This window comes from Carassius gibelio, chromosome B16 (assembly GCF_023724105.1).
Source record: "Carassius gibelio isolate Cgi1373 ecotype wild population from Czech Republic chromosome B16, carGib1.2-hapl.c, whole genome shotgun sequence".
Classification (NCBI taxonomy): Eukaryota; Metazoa; Chordata; class Actinopteri; order Cypriniformes; family Cyprinidae; genus Carassius; species Carassius gibelio.
The window spans coordinates 19606040-19629851 of NC_068411.1; the positions used below are offsets into that span (position 1 = coordinate 19606040).

At 37.2% G+C, this 23812-nt stretch overlaps 1 protein-coding gene across 1 annotated transcript in view; it reads left to right on the forward strand.

Moving 5' to 3' along the window:
- Positions 1 to 2882: 2882 nt before the first annotated feature.
- Positions 2883 to 23812, forward strand: part of fam171a1 (family with sequence similarity 171 member A1) — a 34146-nt gene continuing 13216 nt past the window's right edge. Inside the window, exons 1-3 of the mRNA XM_052578840.1 lie at positions 2883 to 3410; positions 16190 to 16417; positions 17140 to 17232. Of these exons, the coding sequence (XP_052434800.1) occupies positions 3299 to 3410; positions 16190 to 16417; positions 17140 to 17232 (433 nt within the window). The 5' untranslated portion in view covers positions 2883 to 3298. The remainder of the gene's footprint in view (positions 3411 to 16189; positions 16418 to 17139; positions 17233 to 23812) is intronic.

Genomic DNA, 23812 nt, shown 5'->3' on the forward strand with positions numbered 1-23812 from the left:
TCGTTGGAGGTGATCAGCGGTCTAACAGTGTTGGTCAATGTCGAAATGACAGATGGCCAATCAAATCTATGAAGGCAGGCATTACCTGTTGAAAAGTATAAAAACATTATACTTAAACAGTATAATGGCCGCTTCCCTTGCACTGTCCACTTCCCTGGCAGCTTGCCTGTCCTCTTCCCTAGTCATTACTGCTTCCGTTTCCCTGGCCCTGTCCGCTTTCCCTGGCCATAACTGCTTCCCTGACCATAACTGCTTCCCTGACCCTATCCGCTACCCTGGCCCTGGCCCTGGCCCTGTCCGCTACCCTGGCCATAGCCGGTACCCTGGCCCTTGCCGCTTTCCTGGCCATAACTGCTTTCACTTCCCTGGCCCTGTCCGCTTCCCTCGCCCTGGGCGCTACCCTGTCCACTTCCCTGGCTGCTACCCTAGCCCTGGGGACTACATTGTCCACTTCTGTGGCCATAAACACTTCCCAGGCCACTTCCCTGGCCCTGTCCGCTTCCCTGGACATGGCCGCTTGCCTGGCCATAACTGCTTCCCTGGCAGTTGAGCCACTCTCGACAGTTGCGTTATAGTTCTCGTGTTATTTAGTTGTTATAGTCCAGCGCAGCAATTCCTTTTCATCACCATAATAATTGATGGATATCTAAAATATAAAAATGAGGAAACCTAAAACAAGCCCAATTTCCAGCCTGCATCTGAGCTATGACGTGAAAATGGTCCCGAAGCTGTTAAGAAGTAGGGCCCTGTCAGGCTGAGGCTGAAATGCAATACTTTGCTAAATGTCCAGGGGAGGTTAAGTGAAAACTCTGAGTATGTTAACCCTGAAATGATGGAAACTCTGGGTTTTCCATTTCAAAATGAGAGGTTTGTCAAAACCAAGAAAGAAGAGTCGGTCAAGCTCGTTTCTGAAAGTGTGGTAACTTAAGAGTCAGTTACGGTGGTAATTTACTCTGTGAACCTAACTTGGGGTGCATTTCCCAAAAGCATCGTTAGCTAACTATGGTAGTTAGTTCCATTGAAATCTATTGGTAATGACGGAAATTACCATATTTGCTTTTGGTCAGGAGCAGGTTTTCTTCGGTAATCCCAGAGTTTCTTATGGTCTCCTCCTCCTTTTTAAAGCGTAAATTATGTGTAAATACCCCATTCATTCATTCACTCTGCAAAAAAAATTCTTACTGAATATTTGTGTCTTATTTCAATTACAAATTTAAATACATTATACATGAAGATGTAATTTCTATTGATGAAATATTATATAAAGGTATTTGGCCTTGTTTCCTGGGGAAAGGAAGTACATGTTTTACGTAAAATGAAAAATTGTCCGCCATAGAGCACGAAAAATTCATGCAAACTGAAGCAAGCATATTTTACATTTCTTACCCCACTGGCAGATAATTAGCAAAATAAGAAAAAAAGAATTTCCTTCAGGATTTCCAGTGTGGTTGGAGACATTGATGACACACATATTCCCGCCATCGCAACTTCTGAAAATGAATCAGATTACTGAATTGAAGGATGCCAGATGGAGGGGTAGTATGAGATGCCGTAACCACCACCACAGCTGCTAAATAAACCTGAATCCAAATAAACACATCTTTATTTTCTACAAATACATAAAATTATATATAAATTTTGCCATTCTGAAACCAAAAACTCCCCATCTCAGGGTAAGTCAACTCAGTTCAGGGGTAAACTCAGCGTTGGGCCCCAGGTCTCAGGGAGAGGAACTTAAAGAACTGATTCCAGAGAGCAGTTATGTGAAAAAACAGCCAAATGATGCCAAAAAACAAAAACAAAAAAAACACCAACTCTTCAAATCAAGCAATTCTTTTTATTTGGGGAGGTGGGGTAAGACAGAAAATATTTCTAAACCATTTGAGCAAACAGGTAAAACATTCCATATGAATAGAGCACTGAATTAAAAAGATCTTCAGTAAGTGTTCCCATGATTTCCATGAATTCCCATGAACATTTCAATGACCATGTCGCCGACCATTCCACTGAACACTCCCCTGGCCATAACTACTTCCTTGACCATAACTACTTCCCTGGCCTTGGCCCTGTCTGCTTCCCTGGCATTGGCCTTGTCCTTGGCTCTTTCCCTGGCACTGGGACCATCTGCTGCCCTGTCCCTGTCCACTTCCCTGCCCCTTGCCCTGTCTGGTTCCCTGGCCCTGGCCACTTCCCTGTCCCTGTCCACTTCGCTGGCCGCTTCCCTGTCCCTGCACTTCCCTGCCCCTTGCCCTAGCCGCTTCCCTTTTCACACACACACACACACATACACATTGATTAATGTTATTTTATTATCTTTATATATATTATATTTTCTGTTTGATAAATGTAGGGATGGGAAAGTATAGGTACTCTGTAATGTTATATAATTGATATTATGTAGTGTTCATGGGGGTTTTGTAATAAAATGTAGTAAATAAAAAACTAAATTGAAAGAAAAAAAGATATTGCAGCAACAAGTATTCGTTTTATTTTTGTGCGCTTCACTGTCCACGTCTCCTGACAAACAAATTTAGTGCATTTTACATCTTTTGACTTCATTACACAGCCTGAAGAAATACAGAAAAAAGTGACTCTCAGTCTTTGGAAGTAATTAACAGTTTAGGAATGAGAAGTAGATTTTAAAACCTTTTTGATTTCTCACTAAAATTAACATCAAATGTGCAAAAAGTTAGTCAGAAATATAAATTTACACAAAGTGAACTTCAGCAACTTTCAGAACATCATTTTTTTTTAGCTCAACCATCACGGAATGCAACGCACAGGATTGTGGGATATCAAAGGCAGCGAAGGATACATCTATGCTGCCTTCAAAATTCGATCAGAAGAAGGTCCGGAGACAAAGTAAAACAGAATTTGGATTCAAACGAGCCTTGATGGCTTCCTGCCTTGGAGCGCGTCCTCCGAAGGCAGCATTTGAAAGTTTTTGGATGCAGCCAAGAATGGACAGGAGATGGCGGTCTAATCATTCTTTCTGTAGGACAGACCAGTGGTATCTGTTACTGGCATTGAAATGGTTAAACTGGTGGAGTTGACACGCTTTTTTGTCGTCGTTTTTTTTTTTTTGAGTCGAATTGGGGGAAACCAGCGGTAACACGGAGATGTTGAGCGGACGGTTTTTCTAGTTGCCCATAGGTGTTCAATGACATGCACAGATTTGCTAAAACACCAAATTATGGCAGATAACCTCAACATGCTACGAGTCTCTAGATAGTCTCTAGTCTAGACTCTAGAAAAGCCGCGTTGTGGAGCAAAATCCTTCTAACCGTGAGCAGCAATAATGCGAGGCGCGGACAGCAGCAGCAGGTCTGCCGTGATTGTGCTCTGCCTGCTGGGATGCGATTTATGGACGGTGGCCGCTAAAACGCTGCAGGAGAACAGCGATGCCAAAGGTACGAGACACGCCGTTAGCATCCACTAATACACCACTCCTGTGTAGGTTTATAAAAATCTTGATAGAGATTTGGAAGCTTTGCTTTGACTTTCTGGATGGCATTCCCTGTGCTAATTGTTAGCAACCTTAGCATATAATAACACAAAGTGTGTAACGGCCATAACGAGAAGATATGTATTATTAATTAAATAGTTTTTAATGTAATACTGACGTAATCAAAAACGCAGACTTCGTTAAATGTTCGCAGTTCGATTGATCTGGTGTTTTGTAACTCTCAAGACATCTGTTTGAAATGGGATTTCATTTTTTTGATGCCTGTCCTTACAACCACTGTTCCAAACTCTCGCGATACATTTAAGCAACCACAAGCCCAGTCTTTTTTTATCTATTATCATTACTATTATTTATTATATGACCCTACAAACTGAAACCACTTTTTTATCTCAAAAGCAAAAACATAAGCTATTTTAACAAAAAATCGGGAAATTGCAAAAAAAAAAAAAAGAAAAAAAAAAGTGGGAACCAACCTCATCTCCAGGAGAAAAAAACACAAGAGCTTCAAAGGGGAGATGTAATATAGGCTATTCAAACCATATTTACTCTTAGTATTAGTATGAGACTACTTTTTTATTACAGCCCATGGTAATTAATACATTACAAAAACACTGTAAAAATTAGGCTAAAAGAAATTCATCCTATTCTATGAGTGTACTCACACTAGGCATTTTGAACCCTAGCTGAGACCCCCAAAGCGCGGTTCAGTTGACTAGTGTAAGCGATCCGTGCTGTTCTTTAGCCGGCCCTGGCCCGGTTGGAAGAGGTGGTCCAGGGCACGGTTTGGTTGGGCTTGGGCGCGGTACGCATGCAGTGTGAGTGCTAATTGCATGGGAGCACGGAATAGATAGTATTTTGTGTAAGCTACTGTCATGATTACGACTGCAAACATATTCTATTACTACAACTACACTACACTTTTCAATACATTTAATTCAACCAAGTATATTTAAGTTTATAATGGCTCTGGTTCTTACCTTATTAATGAACAGGAAATGTAGTTTGCAGGTAAAGCTGCAAATTATTTCATTAGCCTCAGCTCTCTCCATAATCATTTTCTGATACATACAAGTGAAAATCAATGCACATCATAAATGATAAATTAATTATTATAAATTTTTCGGCAGAATATTAGTGAAAGGTTTTCTCCGTTATCTCATACATGACGTAAGCATGCTCCGGTCCCAGTGCAAGTGTGAGTGCAGGACAGCTGGGGAGTGGAGAGGGGGGATAATCACAATTCAAAGCAGCCGTGCTTAGTGTGAGTACACACTTAGGGTGCTTTCACACTAGCACTTTTGGTGCGGGTCCAATTGATGTCAGAGTTTGGATGATGTGAACGCTGTCGTACCGAACTCCGGTGTGCACCCGCATACCATGCCCGAGTCCGCTTAAAAAGGGTGTTCTGGGGTCAGAGTCCTGCTGCAAAATGAAATCAGCAGATGGAAGCATAAAGTGCTCCAAAATCTCCTGGTAGATGGCTGCATTGACTTTTGACTTGATAAAACACAATGGAGCAACACCAGCAGATGTCACGGCACCCAAAATCATCACTGACTTCACACTGGACTTAAAGCAGCTTGGATTCTGTGCCCTCCAGTCTTCCTCCAGACCTTGATTTCCAAATGAAATGTTATACTTTCACCTGAAAAGAGGACTGTGGACCACTGAGCAACAGTCCAGTTCTTTTTCTCCTTACCCCAGGTAAAATTCTTCTGACGTTTTTTTCTGGTTCAGGTGTGGTTTGGTTCTAGGAATGTGTCGGCTGTAGCACTCGACTTCTGAGTTTGGTGACTCTTGATGCACTGACTCCGGCTTCAGTCCACTCCTTGTGAAGCTCTCCCATGTTCTTGAATCTGCTTTTCACGAAAATCTTCCCAAGGTTGTGGTCATCCTGTTGCTTGTGCACCTTTTCCTACCACACTTTTTCCTTCCAGTCAACTTTCTATGAATATATTTTGATACAGCACTCTTCGAACAGCCAGCCCTTTCAGTAATGACCTTCTGTGGCTTACCCTCCTTGTGGAGGGTGTTGATGATTGTCTTCTGGACAACTGTCAAGTCATTAGTCTTTCCCATAATTGTGGTGGCATGTTCTAAACTAGCCCAAGAGGTACCCAGTATTTATACTCAATATTAATCCAACTAATCAAGCTCAAAATGGAATATTCAAACTTTTTGAGATACTTAAAATTTTCCTAAGCCATAACCATCAAAATTAAAACAAGAACATTCTTGAAATATTTCAGTTTGTGTGCAGTGAATCTAAAATATAAGAAAGTTATCTTTTTTAAATTAAACTACAAAAAATAAAGACATTTTCCATGATTTTCTAATTTTGAGATGCACCTGTAAGTGGATGGGAATCACTGCTAAAACATACAATAAAATTCATTATATCATTGTTATTTATTTTTTATTGTGTATTTTTGCATTGATTCCCATCCACTTATGTTATAAGAGTGATAGACTGCAACAGTTTTAGTTTAAAAAAAAGCTTGGTTTGTGTTCTACTGAAGAAACAAAGTCACCTACATCTTGGATGCAGATAAACATCACATTTTCATTTTTGGGTGAACTATCCCTTTAACACTTTTTTTCTTCACAATTATTTTTTTTTTTTTTCGTTTTTTTGAAGCTCATTTGTTTACTATTTTGATAGAACCTTCCAATATATATATATAAGATAGAACTTACAGAAGTAGAGAAATCTACAACGTTTTTATAAACTGTAAAAAATAATGTTAAATACAAAGAAGTGCTATTGTTTTTTGTTTTGTTTTTGCAAGAATGATATAAAAATAGAATATATATCATAATTTTATTCTCATAATATGTCCATGTATTAAAGAGCTAACATTACTCTCCTTGTCTGGTCAGTCATGATGTTTATTCTTTTTTACATGTACATCATTTATAATGTATATCAAATTGAACAGGAGAACCCATCCATTAAACATTCATTATTAGACATACTTTCTTACCTCAAAATAATGTTTTTTCTGTTGAAGTCCTTCATTGATGATGGGTGTAGTGATTTCACCCATCATCTTGTTAATTTCTAAGATCTTTCTGAAATCTTAATGGACCTTGTTTATTTATGCCATGGACCGTTATGGTTTTATGAGATTATTTCAGGTTTATGACTATTTTGGACTGTTTTAGTCTAGATGATCTCGCTAATGTGTAACATTATGCATTATTAAGTGTCTGTGCATTAAGATGTCGATGTGCAGGTGAGGAAGGACGTCAAAAAGTTGTTTTCATATCACTAATTCAGATTTGAAATTTACGTAATCCTGATATCCCGTTAAATACTTTCAGGTGAAGCACAGGTCTCAGGTTGTAAAAACCTGCTTAAATGATATCGTTGCCAAATCTCACTTCTTGACAGTAGATTGATTTAGCAGCTCATAGCCTGGCAGTTTGGTTAAATCCTCCTTCTCTGAGCTTATTATGTGTGGAATCCCCTTAAACCCAGTCCTCGTTCCTGATGGAGTGTCCTCCTCCCCCTCTGTCTCCTGCTGATGAGCAGCGGAAGCACAGATGGGTCGGCTGCACGCTTTTCTTTAGGACAGTAGACTGGCACATTGTATGCTTTGAGTATGCAAAATAGGGCTTTCCTGCCTTTTGTCTGGGGTGTGCCACTTCCTCATCTCTGGGATCTGAAAAGGGAATGTTGTGTGTGAGGCCTCGACACTGTTGTCAGGCCTGGAGTGAGTTTTGCCATGCAGCTTTAAATCGTAAAGGCTGTGTTTTTTATCTTCATTTCTTAGATGGAATGTAGTTTATGCAAAGCTTTGGATTTAGTTAGTGTTAATGTGTTCTTTTTTATGCTTCAGATTGTTTAAATAAGTTATAGATTTGTTATAGATGATTGTAGTTAATATTAATAAAAATGCTGCGCAATATTGTGAAACTCAGATGACTTGAAGAGTGATCTGTGCCTGGTTTTTCAAATAAAACCATATTTCATGTAATCTTTATTTGCTTTTCTTATGCAAGTCTTTGCTTTTATAAGCTAATCTTTATTTAATTGTTGCTGCCATTTAACAGGTTCTTATTTGGAAAGAAAGGGAATGATCTAGCTTTATAAACCAGTTTAGGGTCATTTGAGGGGGCAGTCGTGGCCTAATGGATAGAGAGTCAGACTCGGACTTGTAACCCCGAAGGTCGCAGGTTCGAGTCTCGGGTCCAGATCCGATCAGAGGCGTCATGTCTGTTCAAAATGAGGGGGCACATGACCCCTGCATTCAAGTAGATTTTGAATGCAGCTTCCAAATTACCAAAATAGCTGATTCATATTTTCTATATTTAATACAAACACCAGCGTGATTACATTCAGCGCATCATATCATAAGCTGCTAAATTTAAATCGGTGATCGCTGGCTTCATTTTTACAGCTCTGCATTATAACCAATCACACACATTGCTGTTGAGCTTATGAATGCAATGACCAATCAGAGGTGTTCAGATGAGTCATCCCAGTGTTTTTTCTACTCATTCTCTGAATAACTCTTTCGGGTGAATTATCTCATCGGAAACAAAGTGTAAATGCGCGTACGAATCTGTAAGATATTAATTTTATAGTGTAAACCACTTCAATGATTTTAATGGGAGTTTTTGAGAGTGCTTGAACTAGAAAATGTTCTTTGCTCTCTTTCTGTACACCGAAAGTGTTATGATTTAGTAACCTAACTTCAAATGTTTTTATTCACATTAACTTTCAATGTTAAATTCACATTAAGTATAAACTCGGTTGTTTTAAAAAATATTATGGCATTACACCCGTATCTGTTAATTAAGTAAACAAACAGGGTTTTTTTATGCAGATTACATTATTAGGTTCGACGACCGCCCACTATAGATCAACTTCAAGGTGAGAAGCAAGATATTTATTGATAATTCAGTTTGTGTTTGGGAATGTTTCCTTAAATGTTAACCTTAAATGCTGTTGTGGCTGCTGTGTGACATGATGACCCCCCTTTACCTGTAAGCAGTTGCTTATTGTTGCACACAGAAACTAAATGGACCCCTTAATAGTTTCCTGACATAATGCACAGGAGCTTCGAACATTGGGGCTTAGGAAACCAGTTATGTTTTAAGAGCTTGAGAGACTCATAAAGGCAGATAAAGAGAATAAGTCTGGTGTTTCCCACTCATTAAATATCAGGTTCCTGTGGTATAGTCTCTTGATTTTGGATATTGCTTGTTACAGTGCGGAAATGGAAGGATGTGTCTGTCTGTTTGCCAGCTAGCATTTCAAAGCATTTTAAGCACACAGGAGACCCCTCTTGTGCTTAATTTTTTATGTGGTCATGTTTTCAGCGAACACATCTCTGATTACCAAAACCAGACTGTCTCCCATGACCAAGCTGGTCAGGCAACTCTGTCGCTTCACTCACAAGCATTCTCTGAAAAACAGAGATAGTGGACTCTGATATCACTCTGAATGTGCCTTGTTAGGCTTGGAGAGTTTTACATCTCAAATCTGTCATCAATACAAAGATTAAAAGTATTGAAATAGTGCCATTGCTTGATTTATGAGAGGTTGTGTTTTGGACAAAGTATTTTGGAAAGTGATGATTTTTACTGATGTACAGGGTGTTTTCGTGAATGTGAAACATGGTAATCCACCAGACAACAGCAGTCTTTTAACTTTAAGCAGAGCTTGGATGTACTGGATGAGCGTGGAACTGTCTCATTCACACACACATGGCCTGTGCTGTGTGTATCCGTTTATAGAGGGAGAGAGCGAGAGACCGCCGGTCTGCTGCACATCTGGAGAAGTCATTTTCCACAAAAGGGAAAGACAAGCTTGTTTTATGTTTTAAAATGTGTAAAACTGAAAATGAAATGTATTAGAAGGTTTTGCTGTTAGACAGGAAATAATGATTAAGAAGCATTCAAGAAGAGTTACAATACATTAATATTTAAATAACGTTCTTTGGAACTGCTCTTTGCCAATATAGAACAAGTTGTTCTTTAGTGGGATGGTCCCAATGGAGAAGCCATGTTCATAAGCTCTAGATATTCACGCTGTCTGTGTTGTGACAGAGAAAATTAAATTGGTAGTTACTCTTGTTAATGTAAAAAGAGGCTGAAAATGAGTTTTATTGCATTAGATAAATGATTTAATCATACAAGTAGTGAGTCCACAGTTTTGATTACATAGTGCTAAAAATCGCTGATGGTCTTCTAGAACTAATGAAATGTTTTGAAAAATAAGACACTCTGAGGATTGTGGTTAGGGTTTGGTTATTTGACTTTCTTTCAAATGCTAAAGAAAGTGTGTGAACACAACCTCAATATTATTGTCAGTATTACTTAGGACTGGGCGATATGGAAAAATATAACATCACAGTTGTTTTTACAAATATTTTCGCACAATTCTTTGTCATGTTGATTTTACTATTTTGCAAGTTGTCTGAACATTACAGGCCAAACTAATTTCCCTTTTATAAAGACAAAGCCTTTCAAGGTAAAAAATAAAATAAAATAAAATAAAAAGAAGAATGGCAGATATTTATGGGCCAAAGAGGTCAAGAATCTTTGTTCTTATTTTTTAATAACAAACATAAAAGAAAGACAAGGATACACATTACAGCTACACATAATATACAAATAAAACAAACAGTGCTTTATTTTCAGGTACAGTAGTGTATTTAGCAGGAGCATTTAAGAAATTGAATGAACAAATATAAAAAACAGAACACTATATAAACTGATTCCTAAAGCAACTGTATAATATTTCTTCAGTCAAGAGCAGTGGGTGATTTTTCTCTTTGTTTTTTATTGTTTTATTAACGTTGAAGGAATAGTTCACCGCTCTCTGTCAATTCTATCATGGTATTTTATTTTTATACCACCATTTACTCACTCAAAAGTGGTTTTAAACCTGAATTAGTTTGATTCTTCTTCTGAAAATAAATGCTATTTTGAGGAACATGGAAAACCAAACAGTTCCTGATCCACAGTGACTACCATAGTATTTTTTGCTTCTATCAACTATTTGGTTACCCACATTCTTCAAAATATCTTCTTTTGTGTTCAGCACAAGAAATAAATTTATACAGGTTTGGGACAACATGACAGTGAGTAAATAATGACAGAAATGAAATTTTAGGGTGATCTATCCCTTGACAGTAATGACTGTAGGCTTCAGGTTTAATAGGCCTACTGTCCCTTTAAGACCTGCACGCACCTTGTATACAGGCACGTATACATTTTTTTTCTCAACTGTTTACTTTCATTTTAGACATAACCAAGTCTACATGTAAACATTGTGTGTTTTGACAGTATTAGCGCAAAATATAACAGTTCAAAAATCAGGTGCTGTTTGACAGGTTTTAGTGCGCACGCTTCGGGTGTATGCAGCGCTCAGAAAAAACACAGGTCAGACCAGCTCGCGAATAAAACATTTAAAAGCACATGCAAATAATGAGAGAGTAACTTGACTGCTGAGTTAACACTGCTGTGAATGCATGTGGTGTTGTACAGTATATGACGGAGGCATCAGAACTGCAGCTGATAGAATGTGCACTGTAGCACGATACTACGAGATTTCTTCAAAAGCAGATCGTGGAGACATTTTTATCGTCCACAATCAAAGATCGTCATATCGCACACCCCTAGTATTAATGTTTTTGACCGTTTCTAGGACAGTAGTTTTGAAAAGGCAGTAGAATATAGAATATAGAGAATATATTGGCAATATATTGAATATATAATACTTGGATGTGCATGTATGTGTACCAGAAATTTTCAGTACAGATCTTTTAGTTTGGCACTTACAGTATGAGTGCTAAATATATGCAGGGATGTTTTTAGAATACACAATCTCACATCTCTCAGTTTTGAGAAATAATATACAAGAAACTGAAAGAGAGTTTGAAATATCCTTCTTGACTGTGTCTCACTTTCTCTGTGTTTGTCCAACACACCCACACTAACCAACTCTTGCATACTTTAACCTTCTATAACCTTGACAGTCCTGTTGTTGTTTTTTCGGATTAATCAATAATTCGTGACCCTGGAAAACAAAACCAGTTTAAAGTGGCTGAGGTATATTTTTAGTAATAGTCAAAAAAATCATTCAAATTGATCTTTTTTTCTTTTATGCCGAAAACCATTAGGATGTTAAGTAAAGATCATGTTCCATGAAGATATTTTGTAAATTCCCTATTGTAAATATATCAAAACTTAATTATTGTTTAGTAATATGCATTGCTAAGAATTCATTTGGAGAATTTCAAAGGCAGTTTTCTTAGTATTTAGATTTTTTTGCACCCTAGGATTCCAGATTTTCAAATAGTTGTATCTAGGAAAAATATTGTCAGATCATAATAAACAAGATTCAGAGAAGGAGTCAGCAGTTCACATCATGTGTGTATCATTTGGAGCGGAGGAGGGAGCGGGGAATTCCCAGAGAGAGAGGATAGAAAGGAGCTGAGCTTCAGACAGTCCTTCAATGAAACAATGAATAACACTTGAAAACACTGACAAATAAGATGGATCCTGGCAGGTTAAAAGTTAACTGGAGGTTTCCTAAGACCAAAAACCTTTTCAGATGCACACAAGCTGTCTTTGTTTTTATATGCTGAAATTATCTAATGCAGAATTCTCATGCAGCATCTAAATCAATCTCACTAAATCAAGCTTCATGATGATGGGACTTCCTCGCAATCTATTCATATAATTGTGCTTTTATTTGCTTTTAACTTTAAAACAGCTTGCCTTTTATTAGATCATTGGTCTGATCCTTCAGTGCTGAAATTCCCTTTTTGTGACTGATTTTATTAAATGTTTTCTTCTCCAGAATGCATTGACACTTAAACTTCCCCAGATTTGAACTACAAAGGCCTATAGCCCAGTACATTTTAAATTGTATTTAATAAAGCCTATATTTATATAATAGTATTATTAACACAATATTGTATGAATGAATAATATATTATTTATATATGTTTCTACAGTATTGTTGAAATATATAGCACAATGATAATATAATAATATATTCATATTTATAATTTTATATATAATACATAGGCCTAATTTGTAGTATAATAAGCTTTGTATAAAAACAATACAAGTCTCCAATATGTCCTCATTAAGATAAAAACCGTGTTTGTGTGCTTGTTTGAGAAAGAATATTACAAAATGAGTTTTAGAGGTGAAAGGTTGAGGAACAGGAGAAGATATGGGTATTAGAGCGTCTGTTATGGAGCTTACTCTGGATGAAAAGATGGAGAGAGAGTAAAGTGTGCAGGATGAGTGAAGACGTCAGATGGCTTTATTGTCTCTGTGCAGCTCAGCAATTCCCAGTAGAGCTTGAGGCAAAGGGAAATTCTTACCATTCATCGTGGTGCTATTTTTCGAGTCAAATATTTACCTAGTGTTGGATGACTGCGTCTCCTTCAGATTGACGTATAATATTTCAAAAGTTGCTTACAGTAAACACAGAAAAGAGTGCTGCGATGACACTGCCATCACCTGTGCTTTGAAGAAAAAAACTCTAAAGATAACCAAGTGAAATTGTCATTATTCTGCTTATTCTTTAGTAGAAATTCAATCAGAAATTTAAAACCATGCACATTTGTGAACAAATCAACTGATACTTTTTTATTTTTTGTATTTTTTTTGCAACGACTTGGATCAGTGTTATAATTATTTTTATTTTTTTTGTAATCGGTGCAAGGCTCTTGTATTATGCATACATTTTGCAAAGTGTTCTGTATGACTAAACATCCTGATTGGTCCGTGGTTGTATGTCCTTCCACATCTGTCAGTGCTGCAGGGATCATTCTGTGACCTCCTGACCCTTCTGTGACTCTCTCTCCACTGAGGGGTCAATATCCTCCCTCTCTCTAACACACATCCTCTCTGAGGAAACTGCTGTGGCTGCACTTTCTTTGGGCTGAAAGGGCAACCTGTGATCATGAAATCAGAATGTTCAGAAAAAAATATACAAATCTGACCATCTTATGTTCACTAAGGCAACATAAATTTGATCAAAAATACAGTAAAAACTGCAAAAAAAATTCTGAAAGCCATTATTCTAATCTTCAGTGTCAATTCTTTTTTACTGATACATATTTTTGGTACAAAAAGGTATTTGAGTACCACAGTCCATTATACATGTTTTAACTACAGTATTTTACATCAATTATTTGTATTAATGACTGTGTATTTTACTGGTGTTCCTGACAGCCTACACTTATTTGCTTTTGGTTTGATCATCAACTATATCAGTCACTAATAATAAGCCATGTAATAAGCAGGATAACGCGTGCAATCAGCTGGTCGTTATCACAAAATATACTCGTTCAGGGTGATTCAAGATTTGAAGTGATTGCCGTCACTGTCAGGCACTGTTATAAAGACCGGCTGACTATACCTGATCCTTTATTTAACGTGCATTAATCCGAGCTCTGTTGGTTCTCAGGGATTACATACAGTTTGTGCTCTTTAGGTGGGGTCATTGCCTGTACACACAGATGTCAGCCTTTCACTGATGAATCACTGGGGAGGGAAGTGACGTGATGTTGAAATGATTTAAACTTTTTTGTGTGCATGTGCGTCAGTGTTTTGGACTAGTGTTTTCCTTTGACTTGCTGGCGTATTTCAAAAGCACACATGTAGATCTAGATAAGGCTAAGGCTGTGTATTTACATTAACTCTAGCAAGTGTATTAGGTTTGAGTGGATTAGATTGTGTGTATTGTTTTATAATGCATTAATTAATGGCTCCTAAAGGTCTTTATTAATCTTTTTGACACTGAAATTAGTAAGGTACAAGGGATAGTTCACCCAAAAATTGAAATTCTGTCATCATTTACTCCAAACCTGTATGAGTTGCTTTATTATGTTGAACGTAAAAGAAGATATTTTGAAGATTGCTGGTAATCAAATGGTTGGTGGTTCCCATTGACTTCCATAGTATTTATTTTCCTAATTTTGTGCCTATAATCATTAAAAACAATCTGCTTTGCAAAGAAAAACTTGACTTTCAAACAAACGCAAAGTGATTTGCAAATACAAAACTCTCTTTGAGAGAAAATGCAGGGGTACCATATGAAAAAATATATGTATTGTTACAACTGTGAGACTCATTTGCCTTTTTATGAGGGCATATGTTGATACAATTGTTCAACATTCAAAACTAGGAATATAATAACAATGTCATGTGTTGTAATACTAAAATGCAAAGTAGACTACTGTAATCAAACTACTTTAAGTTCAGGTGAGCTTTATTGTTATTTGGCTATATAAATGTACTTAAATATAACCTAAACATTAATATCCCTTACAAAAATTAACCATAGTTTTACTAAATAAATACCATGGTATTTCTAGTAAAGCTGCTGTTATAGAAATGGTAACCTGAAAAAAAAAAGATTAACACACCTTTACTATAGGATACCAACTTTAATTTCATAAGGAATATAATAGTTTATCATATTTATGTATATATATAGCATTGTTTATATACAGGTGCATCTCAATAAATTATAATGTCGTGGAAAAGTTCATTTATTTCAGTAATTCAATTTTTAATTGTGATGATTGTGTTTATTTGCGAACACTACATTTATTTGATAAATAATATTGGTACAAAATTCACTTCATAGCGATCGCATCAAGGATCAGACAAATATACATGTGCATCTTGAAAAGTAAATGTTTTGGAAACTGCTATGCCGTGTTTTTGTGCCATGTAATGGTTTAGATTAAAATAATATCAAAGGTGCCTTTTAGCCCCATTGTACCCTACATTTATGTAAATGTGTTGCATGAGTATTATCACTTGCAATTCAAGTGTGGTAATGCTTGCAATTTTTTCTGAAGATTTTTTTTTTTTTTTTTGCTTATTCATTCAGTTTTTCCTCATTGTTTTGAGTGTTTTTGGTAGAGAAGTGATTATTGCAGAAAATATTAACCAACATTTTTTTGTTTGCTAATCTGAATAAATCCATTTAAAGTTTTCCTTTTGTTGTTTTCCCTAGTCAGATTTTGCATTTCAAGCACATCTTTTACAATGTAAAAGCACACAAACAGGTTTTTGTGCAAAACGGGCAGAATGATTGAATTTAGAATCAGTCTTTAATGGATAAAAATGTTAAAAAGGAGCATGAAACCTTCACCCCTTTTCCCACTATAGCAGCATTCACTTTCATTTGTCCATGTCTTTTTCTTCTGTTTGATTGGTTTATGTGGAGCAGGTCAGAGGAATGTATCACTACATGAAAAGGAAGTGTGTTTCTATAGTGGCTTCCTAAAGCAGCCAAAGTTTCCTAGAGAAAGGAAAAGCAGCCCATTGTTTTCAGCAGTTGTTTCCATTGGCCTATGAAAAGGATGTGGAGGGGGTTATCTCTGTGTGTTGATTGGTTCTTTTCCTTAAGTTCTCTTTGAGGGTTTTTGTGTAAACAGCCAAGGCAACACAAAGAAAATTTTGAAACGTCAACATTAGGGTGCATTTATATAATTAAAGAAGATCACACGTAATACAATTACTCATTTTTATTTTACATAAATTGTAACCTCAATAAATGTTTTGCCTAAACTAAAGGTTTTTAGTTTGTGTAAATTATTAATTGCTTCACAATTTCTTCTGTATTTTAGAGTGGTTAATCCTGAAGGGGAAGGCCTATGTTTTCCACATTGCAAACATCATAGAACCCTATAAGTGGCTTTGTCATGCTGACATTATTCTTTGTTCCTACAGAAGTGGCTCTGAAGGTTCACCTGAGTGACGCTAGCACTCATCAGCCCCTCACTGGTGTCACTGTGGAGATCTTCACTAACCACACTTCTGTTGCCTCTGACATCTCTGCTGCCGATGGCAATGCCTACATCAGGTTCCCTTATCGCCTTGGCGACCTTCTGGTAGTGACAGCAACCAAGCGTGGCTATGTACCAAACTCCATTCCATGGCGGCCAAACAGGCTTCCCGGTAATGACCTCATATTGGATAAATCATTTGACATGCTCATTAGCTCTGTTTTACATTGAGATTACCTTTCCTGTCATCTAACCCTCAAAGTTGGTTTTAAAAACTAGGAAATATGTAATGACACAGTGATGTGTCTCAAAATCAGGTTGCATTTTTTTATGCTGTACTTTAAATGCTGCAATTCCTGAATTCCCTAGTAGCATTTAGCATCAAATGTTTTTATTTTATTTTTATTTTTATTTAAACAGTAAAAACATGGATGTTTGTCTCCCTTTTTTTTCTGTTTGAATAAACAGAGTTAGTAAATGTCGAAAATAATTTTCACTGTGAAAGTGTTTCTTTGCTTTGATGATTGTATTAATGGGATGGATTACCTTCTTTTACCCCTTTGATGACTGACGCATCCTTTGGGTCAATTTATTGAGGATCTGGGACAGGAAATGAAAACTAGAGTAGTAGCAAACACGAGAATGCGCCTAAATACCTAAACACAGCCCAATCGCGCAGATGTTTCAGGGCACTGAGATGGTTTACTAACACTTTGTGGAGTGAACAGAAGATCATACTCATTCTCCCTGTGTAGATTAATAGTAATAATAAGCCAAGCATCTTTAGAGGAGACATTTTGAGATGTTATGGACATTATTCTGAGCTCGCAGGCATAGTGACTCATCTTCCTAATCCTCAGTTTGTTTGTATGTGTGTGTGTGTGTGTTTTCAAGTCTTCTCATCTCTCAGTCTGGATCTGCTTCCTGAGAGGGCTGCTACTCTGATGGTGTATGATGACGTGGTGCAGATTGTCTCTGGATATCAAGGTAAGAGTTACGTGTTTGTGTGCTGAACAGGTTTTCTTGCTGCCTTTCATTCTGTAAGCCTTAACATTGTGAACCTGACTCCATTACGTTTATTTATTTATTGTTATGGCTTGTACACTTTTAGAGTTGCTCCTTCATGTGTTAAATGGTTACAAAAATGTTTCATATTTAATACTTTGTGTTTAATGGTGTTTTAATAAAGTGTAAATTTTTTTTATTTTATTCATCTTTATACTCCGTAAAAGCCATGGGTTAAAAGTATTCATAATTTTATTTAATGTAATGAACCTTTAATAGTGATGCACTTTTGTTGTTCGCACATGACAACACACATACACACTGCTTCACTAGGGAATGAAAAGAGTGTGTTAATGAACTACCTGTGATGGAGGAGAAATGTGGAGGGGAGAGTGAGGGTGTGTCTGAAGTCAATGGTCCGACAAATCCCTACTGTTGTGTGTGTGTGTGTGTGTGTGTGTTAGTGTTTTCTGCTATGTAAACACTAAACAATAATCAATATTTTGTCTTGAAGGGAGAAAAAAAGTTATTGATAAGAGTTTTAACTAAACTAAGTGGGATTTATATATAATACAAGAAAAGAAATGTTAATGTAATAAAAATCTGAGGTCATTAAAACTTCTTGTAATACTTTTCTCAGCCGGACTCATTATATTAATTCAAAATGACTGGTAACCGTTTAAAAAAAAAAAAAAAAAAACTTTTGCAATTAAAAAAATCTGTTTCAATAAATTAAATCATGTTCTTTTGAACTTTCCATTTGTCAACTGATCCTGAAAAAAAAATCATAGTTTTGACAAAAACATTAATCGGCACAACTTTTTTATTATTTTAAGTATTGTTATTATTAATTATGCATTTAAAATAAGAAATGTTTATTGAGTACTAAATCAGCATTAGAATGATTTCTAAAGGATCATGGGATACGTAATACTGCAGTAAAACTTGGAGTAATTTTAATAACACAAAGGAGAAGGACACTATTAAAAAATAATAACATTTTCTTTAAGGGACCATATTTCCCCTTTTAAATTTATTTACAGAGGCATATATTCGCAAATTATCTAACCTTATTAAATATAAGCATAATTGCCCACAGTTCATTGGTAAAATAGAGCAACAGTTGCTGACAATATTTTCTTATGAAGTCAGATTATATTAACTTGAACATGACTTTATTTATTGATTTTACCATTGTTTAAAGTATAATACCGTGATCTTAAAAGGAGGACAAATAAGCATCTGGCTCAAGATTGCGCTGGTAGACAGGCATGATATTTCATAGGGATGCACGATAATATCGGCACAACATCGGTATCGGCCGATAAAAGCTTAAAATGACCATTATCGGTATCGGCCGATATGAATATTTCTGCCGATGAGCCAAACCGATATTCTCCAAGTGAAATAATTGACCTGTTTTTCAGATGTGAATGTCTGTCTACATTTGTAAAATAATAAATTTATGGTAGAATCAGTACAGAAGAGATACATGGATTTCTCTTCAGTAAAATTAAAGTTTAAATATATCAGTATATATTTGTAAATATATCAGTTTATATTTGTATATATATCGATATCGGCATCGGCATCGGCCAAAATTATTTAGAAAATATCGGCATATCGAATATCGGCCAAAATCCAATATCGTGCATCCCTAATATTTCAAAACCGAAATGTCTGACCCAAAACAAGACAAATGGCCACCTATCACAAGAAATAAAAATACTGAGGAAAATAATAAAAATTCCCATTTAATTGTTTGGGTAACGGTCTCATGTGGTAAGGTTAATGAGAATCATTCTGTTCTGTTGTCCACATGACTCATGAGACTTCATGCTAATTAAAGCTTTCTGTGTGAGTGTGATTCAAAACGAAAATAAGAGGCTACACACACACACACACACAAACAAACACAAGAATGAGAAGAATTTACTTCAAACCAATCTTTCTGGATCACATCAACACCACCATTTGACAGTGTTACAACAGAAAAACAGATAACAACATACCTTTATCAGAAGCCATGGATCAACAAGGAGGTGCGAATTCTGCTGAAAGCCCGCAACACTGCTTTCAGGTCAGATGACGCTCAGGCCTACAGTAAATCCAGGGCTAACCTGAAAAGGGGTATCAAAAAGGCCAAGTACTGCTACAAGCTGAAGGTAGAGGAACACTTTTCCAACTCTTACCCCCGACACATGTGGAAGGGCATCCAGATCATCAGTGACTACAAGCCAAGCAACTCCACTCCAATGGTCACGGACGTCTCCTTCCTTAACGAGCTAAATTACTTTTATGCTCGCTTCAACAGCGACAGCAAGGAGACGGCAACCAAAATTACTCACTCAGCAGACCACCAACCTCTCAACTCACCTCCACAGATGTCCACACTGCACTGAGCCGGATCAACGCACGCAAGGCTGCTGGCCCGCATGGCATTCCTGTGCGTGTGCTTGGGGCAAGTGCATAGCAGCTTTCAGGGGTCTTCACAGACATTTTCAACCTGTCCCCCACCCAAGCAATTCTGCCAACATGTTTTAAGTCCACATCCATTGTGCCAGTACCGAAACACTCCTCCCCAAAGTGCCTGAATGACTATCCCCCCGTAGCACTCACACCCATCATTATGAAGTGCTACAAGCAACTGGTCCTAGCACACCTCAAAGACTGCTTCCCAACCACACCAATTTGCCTACCACAGAAATACGAACACAGAGGATTCAGTATGCACAGTGCTGCACTCTGTACTCACACACTTGGACTATAAAAACACGTATGTTAGGATGTTGTTTTTTGACTTCAGTTCAGCATTTAACACCGTCATTCCCTCCAAGCTGACCACAAAACTTGGAGACCTGGACATTAACACCTCCCTCTGCAACTGGATTATGGACTTTCTGACCAACAGGCCTCAGCATGTTCGGTCATGCCACGCCCACTCCACCACCATCACACTTAACACTGGCGTACCACAGGGCTGTGTACTGAGCCAATTCTTTTACTCTATTTACACCCACAACTGCAAGCCTGTGGATGGATCCAACTCCATCATTAAGTTTGCAGAAGACACCACGGTGATTGGCCTCATCACAGACAACGACGACACTGCCTACAGGGAAGAGGTACAGCACCTGGCCACATGGTGTGCTGAAAATAACCTGCTCCTTAATACCAATAAAACTAAGGAGCTCATTGTGGACTTCAGGAAGAAGAAAGGAAATATGCATGACCCCATCCACATTAATGGGATGGTTGTTGAACGTGTCTCCAGCTTCAAGTTCCTGGGAACCACCATCTCAGAGGACATGTCCTGGGCCACAAACACCTCCAGCCTGGTCAAGAAGGCTCACCAGCACCTCTTCTTCCTCAGGACACTGAAGAAGAACCAGCTGTCTTCAGCCATCCTGGTGAACTTTTACTGGTGTGCGATCGAGAGCATCCTGACCAGTTGCGTCACAGTCTGGTATGGGTACTGCTCCGTGGCTGACCGCAAATCACTGCAGAGGGTGAGGAAAACTGACCAACGCATCACAGGGACACCACTTCCTGCTCTTGAGGACATCCAGAGGAAACGCTGTCTACGTCCAGCTTGCAGCATTCTCAAGGTCTCCTCTCACCCTGACCATGGACTGTTTAACATCCTGCCCTCCAGGAGGCACTTCTTACTGCTTATTTCACTTCTTGTTAGATGCTAACTGCATTTCGTTGCCTTGTACCTTACATGTGCAGTGACAATAAAGTTGAATCTAATCTAATCTAATCTTTCACATTCCTTGTTTTGTGTCTCCCTGTTAGTCACATGTGCTCTTTTCTTCCTATCTTACACTGTTTTATTTTGCCCTTCCTCCTAGCAACCTTTTTCCTTTGGTAACCTGTCCCTCAGTGTGTTTGATATTTCAGGAGAAAAGCCTGTTTATGGGTCTCAGGGGAACACTAACACTGCACTCTCATTCAGAGCATAGCCTCGAACGCATGGCTGAAACGCACACAAACACACACACACGTGCCACAGGTCTGCTGTTGTGATCCTCCACTTGGGGATGTTTATATCACACTTTCACCTGTCACTCAGAGGTCCCGTCTCTGTCCACCAAAGCATTTTCAAACAAAACAACTCTCATATTCATCAGGTGTGTGTGATGTGCATAAAAAGCTCTTTTAGTGTAGCTAAAAAAATAATAAAACGTCTAAGTGAGACCGAAAGCAATGATTATTTTAATGTTGATTATTATCATGAATAAATGGCTGATAAAGAAATACATTTAAAAAATCTATTGTTTTAAATGTAAATTTAGAAATCATAATATTATGTCATATTAATCAATTACATCCATACATATTACATACAGCATGTGTGTATATGTTATTAATTTTATTATGTTCAGTGTGAAATATGGATATTCATTTAGAAATTTGCTAAAGATTAAATTTAAAGCTGTTATAAAATTATTGCCATTTTAAAAAAATCTACTGTGAGTGTTACATGGCAAAGGTAAACCAAATGTGATCATGTAAATATCAATTCAATTCAAGTTTATTTGTATAGCGCTTTTTATGATACAAATCATTGCAAATCACCTTTACAGAAAATTAAGTTTCTACAATTTTTAGTAGAAGCTTATAAGCGCTGACTTTCAGTTTATGTGCATGTATTTTCAGAAAAATTAATACAAGACGTAGTCAGCCAGACGATGAACACTATTAACAGCAATTATTGTGATTGCATAGTAAGTAGCAATATTTGTTTGTTCTGTATGTTGTTTCATGGTTAGCATCATCTGAGATACTCTGAGGGGTTGGCATCATCTCTTCTCAGGTGTTCTGGATCCAGACTGGAGCTTGTGTAAATCCAAGGCAAAACAGAGAAACAAATAGAGACATAATTAGCGAGGCCGCTGTTCCAACAAAGTCAAATGAATTAGTTTAACCCAAGCTAAGGAATAATAATGCACATTTGATCAGATACAACTGCAGTCACAAATTATGAGATGCATTATTCGAATGCTTGGCGAAAGATATGTTTTTAATCTAGATTTAAACAGAGAGAGAGTGTGTCTGAACCACAAACATTTACAGGAAGGCTATTCCAAAGTTTGGGAGCCAAATCCGAAAAAACTCTACCTCCTTGAGTGGACTTGGAATTACCAAAAGTCCAGCGTTTTGTGACCTTAGGGAGCATGATGGATTGTAGCATGGTATAAGGCTAGTTAGGTACGCAGGAGCTAAACCATTTAGGGCTTTATAGGTAAGTAATAATACTGTGTAACTGATACAGAACTTAATAGATAACCTAACCTGTGCAGAGACTGTAAAATTTGGGTAATATGATAATATATTCCTGACCTGGTAAGGACTCTAGCCACTGCATTTTGGACTACCTGTAGCTCGTTTATTGAGGATGCAGGACAACCACCTAGAAGTACATTACAATAGTCCAGTCTAGAGATCATGAATGCATGAACTAGCTTTTCTGCATCAGAAACAGGTAACATATTTCCTAGCTTGGCAATGTTTCTAAGATGGAAGAATGCTGTTTTTGTTATGTGGGAAATATGTTTTTTTTTTTCAAAAAGACAAGTTGCTGTCTAATATAACACCCAGATTTTTGACTGTAGAGGAAGTAACAGTACATCCATCTAGTTGCAAACTGTAGTCTACTAGATTCTGTGTACAGTTTTTTTGATCCAATAAATAATATCTCTATTAATATTAATAAAAATCTATAATATTATTGGTCATCCAATCATTTACATTTTTAACACTCTGTTAGCTTAGATAATTAAGAAGTTTCATCTGGTCTTGTTGAGATATATAGCTGAGTATCATCAGCATAATAGTGGAAACTAATCCCGTATTTTCTAATAATATTACTAAAGGGGCAACATGTATATTGAAAATAGAAGGGGACCTAGGACGGATCCTTGTGGCACTCCATATTTTACTGGTGATAAATGAGATGACTCCCCATTTAAATAAACAAAATGGTAGCGATCAGACAGGTAGTATCTAAACCATCTAGAGCCTGCCCTTGAATATCTGTATAGTTTGATAATCGATCTATGAGTATGTCATGTTCTATGGTATCGAACACAGCACTAAGATCAAGTAAAACTAGCAATGAGATGCAGCCTTGATCTGACGCAAGAAGCAAGTCATTTGTAATTTTAACAAGTGCACTTTCTGTGCTATGGTGGGCCCTATGGTGGGAAATTCTATATACAGATCATTCTTTTGCAGGAAGGAGCTCAGTTGAGCAGACCATTTTTTTCTAAAGTTTTAGACTTAAATGGAAGATTTGAAATGATCCTATAATTTGCCAGTTCATTACTAAAGTCATTACTATTAAACATTTGTTGGAATATTAGAATCAGGTGGCATCTGGTTCTTTGTTAATTTAGCCACTGTGCTAAATAAAAACCTTGTATTATTTTGGTTATTTTCAATGAGTTTGTGGATATACTCTGCCTTGGCAGTATTTAGGGCCTGTTTATAGCTGGACATACTGTTTTTCCACATAATTCTAAAAACTTCCAAGTTAGTTTTTCTCCATTTCTTCAGT